The sequence below is a fragment of the Protopterus annectens genome, chromosome 3.part1 (genome assembly GCF_019279795.1).
Source record: "Protopterus annectens isolate FY-2018-M chromosome 3.part1, PAN1.0, whole genome shotgun sequence".
Classification (NCBI taxonomy): domain Eukaryota; kingdom Metazoa; phylum Chordata; order Ceratodontiformes; family Protopteridae; genus Protopterus; species Protopterus annectens.
In genome coordinates this window covers 1,783,052,098-1,783,068,585 of record NC_056732.1, presented here as the reverse complement: position 1 = coordinate 1,783,068,585, position 16,488 = coordinate 1,783,052,098, and the positions used below count along the sequence as shown (strand labels likewise).

Genomic DNA, 16,488 nt, shown 5'->3' with positions numbered 1-16,488 from the left:
AAGTCCAAGTGATGATGATCTAAGTGATCACTGCCTTACCGATATTATTAGTCTCAAAGCCAACATTCCCAACCAGCCCACCTACAAAACTATAAGAAACATCAGGAACTTTAACCTTGACAACTTCCAAAATGAACTCAAAGCATGTAATTGGAATGTCTTGAAATAACTCCCATTACAAGAAGCAGTTGAGTACTTCAGTACCAGATTTCTGGCTATCCTTAACCACCATGCTCCTACCTGTACCAACCATGTAAAAGCCACAGTTGCACCATGGCTATCTAAAGAAACAAAAAATAAAATTAAACTAAGAAATGCCTGGGCCAGGTGGCATGTTACCAAAGCCCCTATGGACCAAGTAAGATACCGACAGCTAAGGAATCAGACCAAAAAATCTGTCATTCTAGACATAAAAAATCTCTACACCTTCCTATAACAAAAAATATCAGCTAAAACCTCAAAAGTTCTGGGCTGGTATTAATAATCTTCTCCACCCAGGCCGTTCCACCACTCCTACTCCATCAGCTGCCCTTGATAAATCCCCTGTAGGAATTGCAAACAGCTTTAACTCCTTTACTGAAACTATCCAGTCTCCAGCTACCCTTCTCACTCCATCGGACACATACACCAGCTCTGGCACGTCTAGCCCTGATCCACCCAGCACCCAACCTACCTTTACCTTTCAAACCGTACCTACCAACCTGATCCTTGAAAAATTGCACGACACATCCCTGTGGTTTACGGAGTTGCATACTATCTCACCGTTTTTTCTGGTAGGGGGTAGATATAGGTATTGTCTGTAAGTCTGGAAGGGAGTGGTCGGTATTTTATTCTGAATGAATAGTTAGAAAGGTGGATAAGAGGAAAGTAGTTCATGCTGTTACAGAAGGCCAATCTGCTGTTACAAGAAGAGGGTAGTGATGACTTCTGCGATTGAGAGGGTTGTAAAATGCATATACTATTGGTAGTGATTATAGTGGTTTTCTATTATGGGATGAGTTTAGGGTAATAACAGGCAGAGCTCCTTTTCCTACTTACGATTGCTTCTACCTCTACATCATGGTATTAATCGGTATTCTGTGGTAATTTTCATGCTGTTAGTGTACCTGTAGCCATTTCTTATGACTACCTCTTGCCCATCTCATTATTGTTGCACTGTTTACCCCCTGCTGTGCTCTCCTTTCCAGGGTTTTCAACTCCCCAGTCAAATTGCACCGAACTGAATGTAAGCTGCCATGTTTTAGATTATTATTCCCGTCTTAAATCTTTTGTTAACAAATACTTCATATAATTACTGCAGTATTAAAGAGTATTTTATTTAGTAAGACACACTTATGCTCATGATACTTTCTTGTATTTGAAATATAGTTTACAATACAACTGACTATCAAAGCAAGTAGGCAAAGGAGGAAATGTGAAGGGTAGTATCTAAAACAGACTCTACCAACACTAAATGTTGATATTCTGTCACAAACAAATCCAGGCATTGATAAAGGAAACTATACAAGCAGGCAAAGGAGGAAATGTGAAGGGTAGTATCTAAAACAGACTCAGTCAATGTTAACTTTTGATATTCTGTCACAAGCAAATGCAGGCATTGATAAAGGAAACTATACAAGCATGCAAAGGAGGAAATGTGAAGGGTAGTATCTAAAACAGACTCTACCAACACTAAATGTTGATATTCTGTCACAAGCAAATGCAAGCATTGATAAAGGAAACTATACAAACATGCAAAGGAGGAAATGTGAAGGGTAGTATCTAAAACAGACTCTACCAACACTAAATGTTGATATTCTGTCACAAACAAATGCAAGCATTGATAAAGGAAACTATACAAACATTCAAAGGAGGAAATGTGAAGGTTGGTATCTAAAACAGACTCTACCAACACTAAATGTTGATATTCTGTCACAAACAAATGCAAGCATTGATAAAGGAAACTATACAAGCAGGCAAAGGAGGAAATGTGAAGGTTGGTATCTAAAACAGACTCTACCAACACTAAATGTTAATATTCTGTCACAAACAAATCCAGGCATTGATAAAGGAAACTATACAAGCAGGCAAAGGAGGAAATGTGAAGGTTGGTATCTAAAACAGACTCTACCAACACTAAATGTTGATATTCTGTCACAAACAAATCCAGGCATTGATAAAGGAAACTATACAAACATGCAAAGGAGGAAATGTGAAGGTTGGTATCTAAAACAGACTCTACCAACACTAAATGTTGATATTCTGTCACAAACAAATGCAAGCATTGATAAAGGAAACTATACAAACATGCAAAGGAGGAAATGTGAAGGGTGGTATCTAAAACAGACTCTACCAACACTAAATGTTGATATTCTGTCACAAACAAATGCAAGCATTAATAAAGGAAACTATACAAGCATGCAAAGGAGGAAATGTGAAGGGTAGTATCTAAAACAGACTCTACCAACACTAAATGTTGATATTCTGTCACAAACAAATCCAGGCATTGATAAAGGAAACTATACAAGCAGGTAAAGGAGGAAATGTGAAGGGTAGTATCTAAAACAGACTCTACCAACACTAAATGTTGATATTCTGTCACAAACAAATCCAGGCATTGATAAAGGAAACTATACATGCAGGCAAAGGAGGAAATGTGAAGGGTAGTATCTAAAACAGACTCTACCAACACTAAATGTTGATATTCTGTCACAAACAAATCCAGGCATTGATAAAGGAAACTATACAAGCAGGCAAAGGAGGAAATGTGAAGGTTGGTATCTAAAACAGACTCTACCAACACTAAATGTTGATATTCTGTCACAAACAGATGGAGGCATTGATAAAGGAAACTATACAAGCATGCAAAGGAGGAAATGCGAAGGGTAGTATCTAAAACAGACTCTACCAACACTAAATGTTGATATTCTGTCACAAACAAATCCAGGCATTGATAAAGGAAACTATACAAGCAGGCAAAGGAGGAAATGTAAAGGGTGGTATCTAAAACAGACTCTACCAACACTAAATGTTGATATTCTGTCACAAACAAATCCAGGCATTGATAAAGGAAACTATACAAACATGCAAAGGAGGAAATGTGAAGGGTGGTATCTAAAACAGACTCTACCAACCCTAAATGTTGATATTCTGTCACAAACAAATCCAGGCATTGATAAAGGAAACTATACAAGCATGCAAAGGAGGAAATGTGAAGGTTGGTATCTAAAACAGACTCTACCAACACTAAATGTTGATATTCTGTCACAAACAAATCCAGGCATTGATAAAGGAAACTATACAGACATGCAAAGGAGGAAATGCGAAGGGTAGTATCTAAAACAGACTCTACCAACACTAAATGTTGATATTCTGTCACAAACAAATCCAGGCATTGATAAAGGAAACTATACAAGCAGGCAAAGGAGGAAATGTGAAGGGTGGTATCTAAAACAGACTCTACCAACACTAAATGTTGATATTATGTCACAAACAAATCCAGGCATTGATAAAGGAAACTATACAAGCAGGCAAAGGAGGAAATGTGAAGGGTGGTATCTAAAACAGACTCTACCAACACTAAATGTTGATATTCTGTCACAAACAAATCCAGGCATTGATAAAGGAAACTATACAAGCAGGCAAAGGAGGAAATGTGAAGGGTAGTATCTAAAACAGACTCTACCAACACTAAATGTTGATATTCTGTCACAAACAAATCCAGGCATTGATAAAGGAAACTATACAAACATGCAAAGGAGGAAATGCGAAGGGTAGTATCTAAAACAGACTCTACCAACACTAAATGTTGATATTCTGTCACAAACAAATGCAGGCATTGATAAAGGAAACTATACAAGCATGCAAAGGTGGAAATGTGAAGGGTGGTATCTAAAACAGACTCTACCAACACTAAATGTTGATATTCTGTCACAAACAAATCCAGGCATTGATAAAGGAAACTATACAAACATGCAAAGGGGGAAATGTGAAGGGTGGTATCTAAAACAGACTCTACCAACACTAAATGTTGATATTCTGTCACAAACAAATGCAAGCATTGATAAAGGAAACTATACAAACATGCAAAGGAGGAAATGCGAAGGGTAGTATCTAAAACAGACTCTACCAACACTAAATGTTGATATTCTGTCACAAACAAATGCAAGCATTGATAAAGGAAACTATACAAGCATTCTTTATGGTATTCTTTGCAGACTTAAATGTAAGTGAGTTTACTACAAATACATTTTACATGAAAAAAGTTAGCTATTGTCCCAGCATTTTTGCCCTTTGTCTATGTCATTAAACATGGCAGTAAAATAAAGCATTTGGCTCCTTCTCCATATTGATGTATATGCAATCTATTGTCCACACAGATGCACAATAACATAAAACTTTTGGTCTCTTCCTCACAGGGCATCACAGATGAAATAAAAAGGTATGTAGCTACAATTATCTGTTTCTGGTTTTGTTTAAAGCCCTGCTCATTGTAAGTGAAATACGTTACACTGTTTCCATTCTTTATCACCAGCGTCATGAAAAGACTAGAAGAGGAAGAGGAGGTGGAAGAGGAAGTAGATGAAGAGGAAGTGGAAGAAGAAGAAGAAGAAATAAAAAGGTATGTAGCTACAATTATCTGTTTCTGGTTTTGTTTAAAGCCCTGCTCATTGTAAGTGAAGTACGTTACACTGTTTCCATTCTTTATCACCAGCATCATGAAAAGACTAGAAGAGGAAGAGGAGGTGGAAGAGGAAGTAGATGAAGAGGAAGTGGAAGAAGAAGAAATAGAAGAAGAAATAAAAAGGTATGTAGCTACAATTATCTGTTTCTGGTTTTGTTTAAAGCCCTGCTCATTGTAAGTGAAATACGTTACACTGTTTCCATTCTTTATCACCAGCATCATGAAAAGACTAGAAGAGGAAGAGGAGGTGGAAGAGGAAGTAGATGAAGAGGAAGTGGAAGAAGAAGAAATAGAAGAAGAAATAAAAAGGTATGTAGCTACAATTATCTGTTTCTGGTTTTGTTTAAAGCCCTGCTCATTGTAAGTGAAATACGTTACACTGTTTCCATTCTTTATCACCAGCATCATGAAAAGACTAGAAGAGGAAGAGGAGGTGGAAGAGGAAGTAGATGAAGAGGAAGTGGAAGAAGAAGAAGAAGAAGAAGAAATACAAAGGTATGTAGCTACAATTATCTGTTTCTGGTTTTGTTTAAAGCCCTGCTCATTGTAAGTGAAATACGTTACACTGTTTCCATTCTTTATCACCAGCGTCATGAAAAGACTAGAAGAGGAAGAGGAGGTGGAAGAGGAAGTGGAAAAAGAACAAGAAGAAGAAATGGAACAGGAAAACAACCAAGAAATGGAAAAGGTGGAAGAAAAACCAAAGAAAGAGAGAAAAGGTGTATTTAATGCTGAACTGGTTTCTGACAGCCTAAGTCTTGGGGTATACAGTGGCCCCCTGCAGTACAGCATTTGGAAAGAAATGTTGTCTGTCATTAACCCAGGTAAGAAACAAATCTCTGTTATCTACAGATAACTGTGTGTGTGTGTGTGTGTGTGTGTGTGTGTGTGTGTGTGTGTGTGTGTGTGTGTGTGTGTGTGTGTGTGTGTGTGTGTGTGTGTGTGTGTGTGTATAGCAGGGAGGGCTTTATCCCTAAAGCTTAAGATAAGCTGTTAAAATTTTACTTAAATGTTTATGCATGTTTCCTTTGTATTAACACATATATATAATTTTTACTATTCATAGGTAGGTACTAGGCTATTGGCCCTAGGGCCTATATAAGCCTAGCCAAAAAGTTACCCTGGCTTTCGCCATTCCATTTTATATATTAGTGTTTCTTTACCAGGAAAGTTTAGCTGGATAAATTAACCTGTTTTTGCAAAGGTTTCTGGAGAAGCTCTAAATTATATATACACTGGCAATGAAAAATAAAACAGCAGAATACAATAGAATTTAAGATCAGTGTACGTAATGTAAACAGCTTTGAAAATGACATAGAAAGTGTGCAAAAATCAAAAGAGAACAGCAAGTTGGTAGCACGGTCTACAGAAAATATTTATATCAGATTGTCCATTATTTGCAAAAATATATCTATATGATTTAGACCAAAAAATCAAAGAAAGAAAGAAAGCTAATATACATTAATTACAGAGATTAACCATGATGTCTAACAAGAAGCAGTATTATGTATGATGTATTACTTCAGTCTGCAGTCCTTTATGAATAGGCAGATACAGTTGTTTGCAGCACAAGGTGTTGAGAGAACTAGAGACATTTTAAGATCACAAACATATGCACTTCTATGAATCATTAATGCATGGTATAATGTAAAATTTAGTCCTGTATTGATACTGGCAAACCTGAGTGGTATGTATTACTAATCAAATGATTTTAAAGTATTCTGTACTAATTACCATATAATAGCTATGTTTATAATAATTTGATACAGAAGGTAGCTGACAGGAGGTGATGACTGTAGTTACTAGCAGTGTCCTCCCATGGGATCAGCCCTAGGACCACTTCTTAGATTCAAAGGTTCATAGATGTGTACTAGGCTAATGGCCCTGGGGTCTTTACAAGCCTAGCCATAGGATTACCCTTGCATTGTGCCACCCGACCTTAGCTCCCAGTGCTTCTGTCGAGTAGAGCCACTGGAGTGATCCCCGTGGTGAATTTTTTATTTCCCATCTACTCATCAAGATTTCTCTTGAAGAGGGTCAGAGAGGTGCTCTGCTTGACATGTATGGGAAGTCTGTTCCATATCATGGGCAGTCTCTGGGTTATGAACCTGTCCCTCCAGCACGTTCTCCATGGCATAAAAAACTTTAGCATACAGAATAATAGCGTTGTCCTATCGGATTTGTTAAACGAATTGGATACGTACATGTTAAAGTACAAAAAGCTTAATTTAGAAGTAGAATACTTTCAAGAATGTCTAAGAGCAGAGATTGTGCCTAAAGGATTAAGAAGCTGGTGATATCCAACTGGTCTAATATCAGGATCTGATTTCCATAAAGATCTTTTTAATATGTTTAATCAACATGGTTTTCAATTGATGCAGACCATGATTAAAAATTATTCTTTTATAATAAAAGAACTGGAAGAGAAAATAGAGAAATTGGACATTACAATTAAACAACATGGGGATTTCCTGAGGTACAAATACGAATGTGCGCGAGTGTTCCAAAGCATAGAACAACACATTGACAAAATGAGAAAAACGAAAATTAAAAAGTTAGAAAGAGATAGAATGCAATATGAAAAAAATCTGGCATATCCCTTGCCCCCACCCAACCAAGTTTGGTCTTACAAGACTTCGAATACCCCTTTTCAGACCATAGAAGATAGCAGTAACAATAATAATGCTTCTTCATTGACTAACAATAACAGTTCAAATACTGGTTTGAATTTAGAAGCCGAACTAGTAGATCGGGTAGAAAATCAAAATGAGAACATTCAACTGAGGCGGCAGTAATAATAACAGTAACAATTTTGGAACATTAGGAAACAATATGCAAACGTACAATGTGAATAACAACCAGGGTTTTCAGAATGTTTCGAGAAAGAGACAATGGAACAAGAAAAAGAATCAGAACAGAAGAAGATGACAAAGGAGAATTGTTCATATAAAGGACCTGTTATGATTAATAACAGTCAAAATGATTTTATTGTCTATAATTTTTCTTCTTTTCAGGTGTCACAAGCTCTGGTTGATATACTATCCAAGGGTTTAACTTTTGTACCATCTTGTAGGGTGAATTTAGCAGAGACTATTTGCGACCTTAAACTTTTTGTTAGGAAATTGAATTTCAGAACTTTATTTGGAGAACAACATGGGACTAATAGTGAATTTAGGGTCGCAAGCTGCTATAATCCACCCCTTCACAATACATTGTCTATTTTTGAAAGAATTTGTGAAATAGATCTTAGAGAATTAAGTAAGAAAAAAACATCGTTAATAGGCAATTTATGTGAAGAGGAAAGACAGAGTCTTGATTGTCTGCTAAAAGCTAATATACGTATAATGAACCCCGATAAGGGAGGAGGATTGTTTTTTATGGACATGCCAGATTATTTATAACACATAAGGGACATTTTGACAACAGATACATATGAATTAGCATCTTGTAATGAATATAACAAAGCTAACCAATTCATCAAAAGTTTAATTAATGAATTATTCATTGAAACCAGAATTGATGTTCATTTATTCAATTATTTGATGATAATAGCACCAAAGGCACCCTGTATTTTTGGGGTGCCTAAAATTCATACGAATCTTCAAAATCCCCCATTTAGGCCGATAGTGGATGGAAGAAATTCTTCCACATATGCATGTGCTAATTTTGTTGACTCCATCCTTAAGAAATATGTAAAAAAGGAAAAAAAAAATAAAAAAAGGAAGAATGGATTTTAAAAGATTCTTGGATGTTTTTAGAGAGGTTGAATACATTCCCGTTTAAAGAAAATTATAACTTCCTAACTATAGATGTGAAGGACTTATATTCCACATATTCAGGGAATAGAATGGGTTACTACAAGGATGCAGCAACAACAAGCCTTGGAATCAGAGATATCCCTAATTCAGGAACTATTGGATATAATTTTATCTTACAATTTTATAATTTTTGATAAGCAATATTATATTAAAAAAAAGGGGTGGCAATGGGATCACCGTGTGGTGCAAGCTATGCAAATTTAGTAATGTCATTTTGGGAAAATACATATCTTTTTCCCAATGGCTTGTTCCAAAATATGGTGAAATTTCATGTGAGGTTTATTGACGACATCTTTTTAATAGTTGAAGGATTCACAGAAATGGCATCAAAATTGGTCGACGAGATGAATCAATCGACTGATTTTTTGAACTTCACATATATTTTTGATACGACATCTATTTCTTATTTAGATGTATTTTTGATAAAAAAATTATGAAGAACAACAGTATGAAGCCAGTATCTATAGAAAGCCAACATATTCAGATACGTTTTTGCATTTTTTCCAGTGCGTACCCCTTACATCAAAAACGTTCAGTGCTAAAAGGACAATTTGTCCGAGCAGTGAGAATGGTGACAACTGATCAGAAATTTCAAGCTGAATGTATTGTTTTAAAACATATGTTTCTGAATAGGACATATCCAGAAGATTTAATAGAAAAAATAATTACTGAAGTGACAACTAAAAGAATGAATGGGATTTTTACTGCTATTTTAACAAATAGAACCGAAATGTGTTCTAGTGGATTAAATGAACACGAACGTTTACCCCATAATCAGAATTTAAATGTTTTGCAAAATGTCCTTAGTAATGAATTTAATTTGGCATGTATTTTTAATTTTTATTCTAATTACATGCATATAAAGGAGATTATACTTAAAAATTGGATTTTGATTAATGGGGATAGTACTTTGGGCTTTGATATTCAGACAAAACAGAAGATAGTGTGGAGAAAGGCCATTAGTTTTAAACAAATATTTCAAAAACAAAGACATCCCTTTATAAAGAATGTAGGAATGACACAATGTGGTAATTGCTCAATTTGTCATGTGGTAGAGATAGGCAAAAGCATTGTGGTTAATGGATACAAAATAAATATTACAAGAAAATTTAACTGCACAACTAAAGGAGTTGTATATTTAGCCCAATGCCAGGCTTGTCCATGTTTTTATGTTTGCAAGACAGATAGAAAATTTAAAGAGCGGTTATTGGAGCATTTAAGATGTATAAATCAGCATAAAGAAGAAAATGCTTTAGCAAGACACATAATAATGTTCCCTAGTCATAAGTTTAAGTTTAAAATTATACAACAAGTAAATCAAGATGAAAGAGGTGGACCTGTATCATTAATGCTTGAGAAAATTGAACTTTTATGGCAAATCAGGCTTAATGCCTATGTGTATCCAGGTCTAAATGACAAATGCAATATAATGTGCTTGTTAAAGTTAAAAAGTCAGATGAGATAAATATTTATACATTTTTATTTATATTGTATTTATACTTATATATTTTTATATATGAATGTCTTTTTAGTATTTTGAGTATATTATACATATTATATATATGTATATAATGTATTTATAAAGTGTATATATGATTTATAATTTTATAGAAGTCATAAATCTGATATTTTTGATATTTGCGATAAATTTGCTGTATTAGATGGGAAGTTTATGCATAAAGTATAATACAACTTCATTCGTTAAAAACGCACCCTCATAAATGGTTATTTCATCATTTTAATTTTAATTTTAATAGAAATGGTATTATTTATGAACTTTATGAAGTATGGGTGTGTATATATATGTATATATATATATATATATATATATATATATATATATATATGTTTATATATATATATATATATATATATATATATATATATATATATATATATATGTTTATATATATATATATATATATATATATATATTAATTTTTAAAAATAATAATTTTTAAATGTTTTTCGGAATTAAATTTGTGTGCCTGCATTTGACTGAAATTTGTTCACTGATTTGAGAAGTTTGGAATATTTATTTATATATATTTATTCATATTTATTTAAATTCATAGTATTTCATATTTTATGGTTAAGATAACTTTAAGTAAATTAAATTGCTAATTGATGTGTTTTTGGCGCCAATTTAGTAGGAAATACCTAAGAAATTATAAATATAAGCGTCATTGTGAGTAGAGTGTTTTTTCTGAAGAAGTTTCGCAATTTAGTGGAACAAAAACATATTTTATTTTTGTGTTTAAAGTGAATAAACGGTGATAGTTAGAAAACATTGCTCTCCTGGCATTTTTGTGACAGTTTGCCTCCAGCATGTTCTGTTGATTGTGGTAATGAGGTTGAGGTCTCTTGAGCGTGTGGTGCAGAGGGATTGGGATTTCTTTAGAAGTAGCATTTCTAACAGGGCTGGGTCAGACATGGCTTTGTAAGTCAAGCAGAGAGCGCCTCAAAGTAGGCGATCTGAGACCGAGAAAAGTTGGAGTTTTTTGAGTCTGTCCATATAGGAGAAGTGTTTAAGGCCTAGGATCCTCTTTGTGAGGTATTTTTTGGCCTGTCCAGTTGTTGCAGGTGTCTAGTGAAGTACTTGCCAGATGGGGGATTGTACTTGATGATTGGCCTAATGAGGGGGACAACATCCCAGACTGCGTTTTACACGAACTTCAGAAAGAACTGGCTCCCCACCTAAGCACCATGTTCAATAATAGCCTCGCATCAGGCTTTGTACCCACTGAATGGCACACAGCAACAGTTATCCCACTCCACAAAGGGGGAGCCAACACTGATCCCGGGAACTATCGTCCTATTAGCCTGACGAGCCTGGTCTGCAAGGCTATGGAATGTATCATCATGGAACTCATAAACAAAGACATTGGTAACCTCCAAACTCTGGACCCACCCAGTTCGGGTTTGTGAAAGGCAGATCATGCCTCCTGAACCTGATCAACTTCTTTGAGGCAGTCATCAAAGCCGTAGATGAGGGTAAGGTGGTTCACACAGCCTGTCTTGACCTCGCCAAGGCTTTCGATACCATCCCCCATTCTGGAATTATAGCTAAACTCACAAAACTAGGTATAAATCCCTAGGTCACAAGATGGGTTGCTAACTGGTTGACTGACAGAACCCACACTGTAAAAGTTGCAGACTCCAAATCTGACCTCAAAGCAGTGACAAGTGGAGTACCACAGGGTTCAGTCCTAGGACCTCTCCTGTTTGGTATCTACTTCTCTGAAGTGCAGGCTAACACAGAAGGCCTCTGGCTAATGGAGTTTGCAGATGACTGTAAGCTAGGAGCCATAGTCAAGTCCCCAAATGATGTGGATATCTTACAGAAGGGCCTCAGTGAGAAAGATGCCTGGTGTCAGAGCCATGGCCTCAAGCTCAATGCCAAAAAGTGCAGTGTCATCCCCTTTGGTAAAAATTCTGTACCCATGAACTACCACATAGGCAGCAATCTACTTAACACTGAATGTCTGATAAGAGACCTTGGGACCCAGGGGGACAGTAGTCTCTCCTTTGATAGTCACATCACCACAGTTTTCAGGAAGTCCTTGTACTGGCACACCTCATCATAAAGGTGTTCTTATCCAGGAAAAAATAGATCATTGTTCCCCTCTACTCGACACTCATTAGACACATTATAGAATACAATGCCCCTTTTGGAATGTACCTCACAAGACATCTGCAGCAGCTGGAAAGGCCACAGAAGTACCTCACCAAGAAGATTACTAGCCTCAAACAGATGCCCTACACTGACCGTCTCAAAAAACTCCAGATTTACTCTGCAGCAAAATGCCTACTCTGAGGTGATCTCTGCCTAACATATAAAACTATGTCAACCCAGAGCTGTTGGACATGCTACACCTAAAGAAATCCCAATCCCTCCAAGCTACATGCTCTAGGGACCTAAACCTTGTCACCACAATAAACAGGACATGCTGGAGGGATAGATTCCTGTCCCAGAGACTTCCCATACTCTGGAACAGGTTACCCATCTATGTCAAGCAAAGTTCTTCATTAGCACTCTTCAAGAAAACACATGATGAGTGGATGGGAAATAGGAAATACACCCCGGGGATCACTTCTGTGTCTCTGCTCGACAATGGCACAGGAAAATAACTTTCTTGGGTGGCATAAGCCAGGGAACCTTGTTGGCTAGTCTTACGTAGGCACCTGGGCCAATAGCCTAGTACCTACCTATGAACCTATGAAGAGTAGAGAGAAACAATGACCTCTTTCTTCCTGGATGCAAAACCCTTAGTAATGAGATGTGCCACATAAAGGTATTTTCTGACCACAGTGGCAATGTGATGATCAAAAGAGAGGTTGCTGTCAACCTGTGTTCCCAGATCTCTTATAACACCTTCTGTGTTCAGTGGACTGCCATCAATGTGGTATTTTATGGGAACCGGGTTTTTCCCAAAGGGGATGGCTACACATTTTTTGGCATTGAGTTTAAGGCCATGGTTCTGACATCAGTCGTTGGTCTGAGTGATGCCATTCTGTAGGATGTCACCATCACTTGGGGAGTTAATAATAGCTCCCAACTTGCAATTGTCTGTGAACTTTGTCAGCCAGAGTACCTTTGTGTTGGCCTGGACTTTAGAGAAGTAGATACCAAACAGGAGAGGACCCAGGACTGAACCCTGTGGAACTCCACTCGTGACTAGTCAGCAGTCTGACTTGGAGTCAGCTACTTTCATACTGTGGGTTCTATCTGTGAGCCAGTTTGCAACCTACCTAGTGATGTAGGGATTGATGCCTACCTTAGTGAGTTTTTCTATGATTCCTGAGTGGGGAATGGTATCAAAGGCCTTGGCCAAATCAAAGTAGGCTGTATGAACCACCTTGCCTTCATCCACAGCTCTGGTGACTGACTCAAAGAAGTTGACCAAGTTGAGCAGGCATGATCTACCCTTCACAAAACCAAACCATGTGGGATCCAGAGTTTGGAGATTCCCTATATCGTTGTTTATTAGGTCCATGATGATGCATTCCATAGCTTTGCATATCGGGCTCGTCAGGCTAATAGGGTGATAGTTCCCAGGGTCTGTAGTCGTTCCTCCTTTGTGGAGAGGGATGACTGTAGCAGTGTACCATTCGGTAGGGACAAAGCCTGAGGTGAGCCTGTGATTGAACAGGGCACACAGGTGAGGTGACAGTTCATTCTGTAGTTCATAGTTTCATAGGTTCATACTAGGCTATCTGCCCTAGGTCATTTATAAGCCTAGCCAGAGTATGTTGGGCTTTCACCACCCATTTTAAATTAATTTTGCTATGCCCTTTTTCGAAGTTAGTATACTGTGCCTCTGTCTAACAGTGACACGGAAGTGATACCCGGGGTAAACCTATGATCTCCCATCCACTCATCAAGATTCCTCTTGAAGAGAGTCAATGAGGGACTCTGCCTAACCTGGACTGGGATTTTATTCCAGAGTGAAGGGAGCCTCTGGGTTATGAATCTGTCCCTCCAGCATGTCCTATTTATTTCAGTGCTGAGGTTCAAGTCTCTCGAGCGTGTAGCTAGATGGGATTTGGATTTTTTGAGGTGCAGCATGTCCCTTAATTCCGGGTTGGACATGGATTTATACGTCAGGCACAGGTCGCCTCTGAGCAGGTGGTATGCCACTGAGTAGAGCTGGAGTTTCTTTAACCGGGCAGCATATGGCATATGTTTGAGCCCTTTGATCCTCTTGGTGAGGTACTTTTGGGGTCTTTCCAGTTGCTGCAGGTGTTTGTTAAGGTACATCCCAAAAAAGGCATTGTACTCGATTATGGGCCTGATGAGGGATGAGTAAAGAGGCACGATGACCTCCCCTAATCTAGATGTGAATCCCTTCATGATTAGGTGGGCTATATAAAATGTTTTTCTAACCACTTTGGCCACGTGGTTGTCAAATGAGAGATTGCTATCAACTTGGGTCCCCAGGTCCCTAATTACTTCTTCTGTACTTAATGGATTACCACCTATGTGGTAATTTGTGGGCACTTTGTTTTTGCCAAAGGGGATGACTATACACTTTTTGGCGTTTAGCTTGAGGCCATGGCTCTGGCACCAGTTGTCTGTTTATATGAGGCCCTTTTGGAGGATGCTTGTGTCGGCTGGAGAGTCGATTATGGTGCCCAGTTTGCAGTCATCTGCGAACTTAGTCAGCCACAGTCCTTCTGTGTTGGCCTATACCTCCGAGAAATATATACCGAACAAGAGAGGTCCCAGGACTGAGCCTTGTGGGATGCTACTTGTAACTGGTTTGGAGTCTGACATGGCTCCAGCAATTCTAACCATGTGGGTTCTGTCCTTGAGCCAGTTTGCAACCCATCTAGTGACATAGGGGGTTATATTTAAGCTGGTGAGCTTATCTATAATGCCCGAGTGGGGTATTGTATCGAAGGCTTTTGTGAGGTCCAGGTAGGCTGTGTGGACCACCTTCCCTTCGTCAATGGCCTTGGTGACTTTTTCAAAGAAATCGACCAGGTTTAAGAGGCAGGATCTGCCCTTAACAAAGCCATACTGGGTAGGATCCAGTGTCTGTAGGTCCCCAATATCTTTATTTATGAGGTCCATGATGATCCTTTCCATAGCTTTGCAGACCAAGCTAGTCAGGCTTATGGGGTGATAGTTTCCAGGGTCTGTTGAGGCACCACCTTTGTGGAGAGGGACCACTGCTGCTGTACGCCACTCCTTGGGTACATATCCTGTAGTAAGGCTGAGATTGAACAGTAGTTTTATGTTTGGGTTTAGCTCTTCTTGGAGTTCATGTAGGACGCAGCCCGGGACACCGTCTGGTCCCATTGATGTTGTGTTTTTTGCTTTGGAGAGGGCGGCTCTTACCTGAGCATCTGAGATCTGAGATGTCGGGGGGGGGGGGCAGCACTCTGCTGGGATAGATATTTGCCCTTTTGGTGGTGGTGGTGGGGGGGGTGTGCTGAACCTGTCAGCTAGGATGTTGGCAATGTCTGTGGGTTCGGTGTATTTTGTGTCATTTTGGACTAATTCTGAGCATATCTGGGAATTCCCACTCAGGTTCCTAACATAACTAAAGAAAGCCTTGTGATTATCCTTAGTGTCCTGTGCAATTTTTCTCTCGAAGCTGGCCTTAGACGATTTTATGAGTGCCCTTAGTTTTTTGCTAATACTGATCAGAGATGCCTTCCCTTTTTGGGATTTTGCTCTATCATGTAGTAGCTTCCTCCTTCTATTGTATAGTTTGTTTATGGCTGGGGTCCACCAGACAGGATGTCTGCCTTTGGAGGATTGGGTCTTGGTTTTATTTGGGATTGCATTATCCATGCATTCCTGAAGGTGTTCATAGAACGCATTTATAAAGGATTCTGCGGTCTGGGCCGTATTTTCCACAGGCCCGGGGGCTTTGAAGGATTCCACCTCAGTTTTGAGGAGTGTGAAATTTGCTTTAGAGAAGTTTTTCACTGTGGTTTTCTGGGCAGGGGGTGGGATCGGGATGTGAATATCCAGTGAGATCAGTTTATGGTCTGATCTTACCAGTGAGGGATACACTTCTGGTCTGGAGCATAGAGTCCCCATGTTGGTGATGATCAGGTCCAGTATGTTTTCCCCTCTTGTGGGAGTGGTAACAAGTTGTTCCATAGCATTTGAGTTTATGAATTCTAGGAACCTTTGGGCTAGGGTGTTGGATCTAGAGTAATGCTCCCAGTCTATGTTTGGGTAGTTGAAGTCGCCTAATATAATGGTGTTCGGAGAGACCTTCATATTTTCCAGTGTTCTCAGGAAGGCCGAGTGGGGTTCCTGGGTTTGGGAGGGTGGTCTGTAGCAGGCTATAAACTGGAAGGCAGTTTTACCCACTGTTAGTTGCACATGGATAGTCTCTGATGCTTCGTGCTTTGCCACCAACCTGGAGGTGTGGATATCTTTGATGAATATCAATACTCCCCCTCCTTTTGTGGTTCGGTCCAAGTTTTGTGGCCGAAAAGCATAGTATGAGGTATAACCTGGTAGTGCTGGGGTGCTCTTCGGGA

General features: G+C 38.5%; 1 protein-coding gene across 1 annotated transcript in view; it reads left to right on the top strand.

The window, feature by feature from the left end:
• The window catches only part of LOC122797867 (nuclear factor 7, brain-like), a 367,293-nt gene that overhangs the window by 178,599 nt on the left and 172,206 nt on the right, over nt 1–16,488 (top strand). The window contains exons 5-10 of the mRNA XM_044066389.1: nt 4,359–4,420; nt 4,514–4,600; nt 4,694–4,786; nt 4,880–4,972; nt 5,066–5,158; nt 5,252–5,487. Coding sequence (XP_043922324.1) covers nt 4,359–4,420; nt 4,514–4,600; nt 4,694–4,786; nt 4,880–4,972; nt 5,066–5,158; nt 5,252–5,487 — 664 coding nt within the window. The remainder of the gene's footprint in view (nt 1–4,358; nt 4,421–4,513; nt 4,601–4,693; nt 4,787–4,879; nt 4,973–5,065; nt 5,159–5,251; nt 5,488–16,488) is intronic.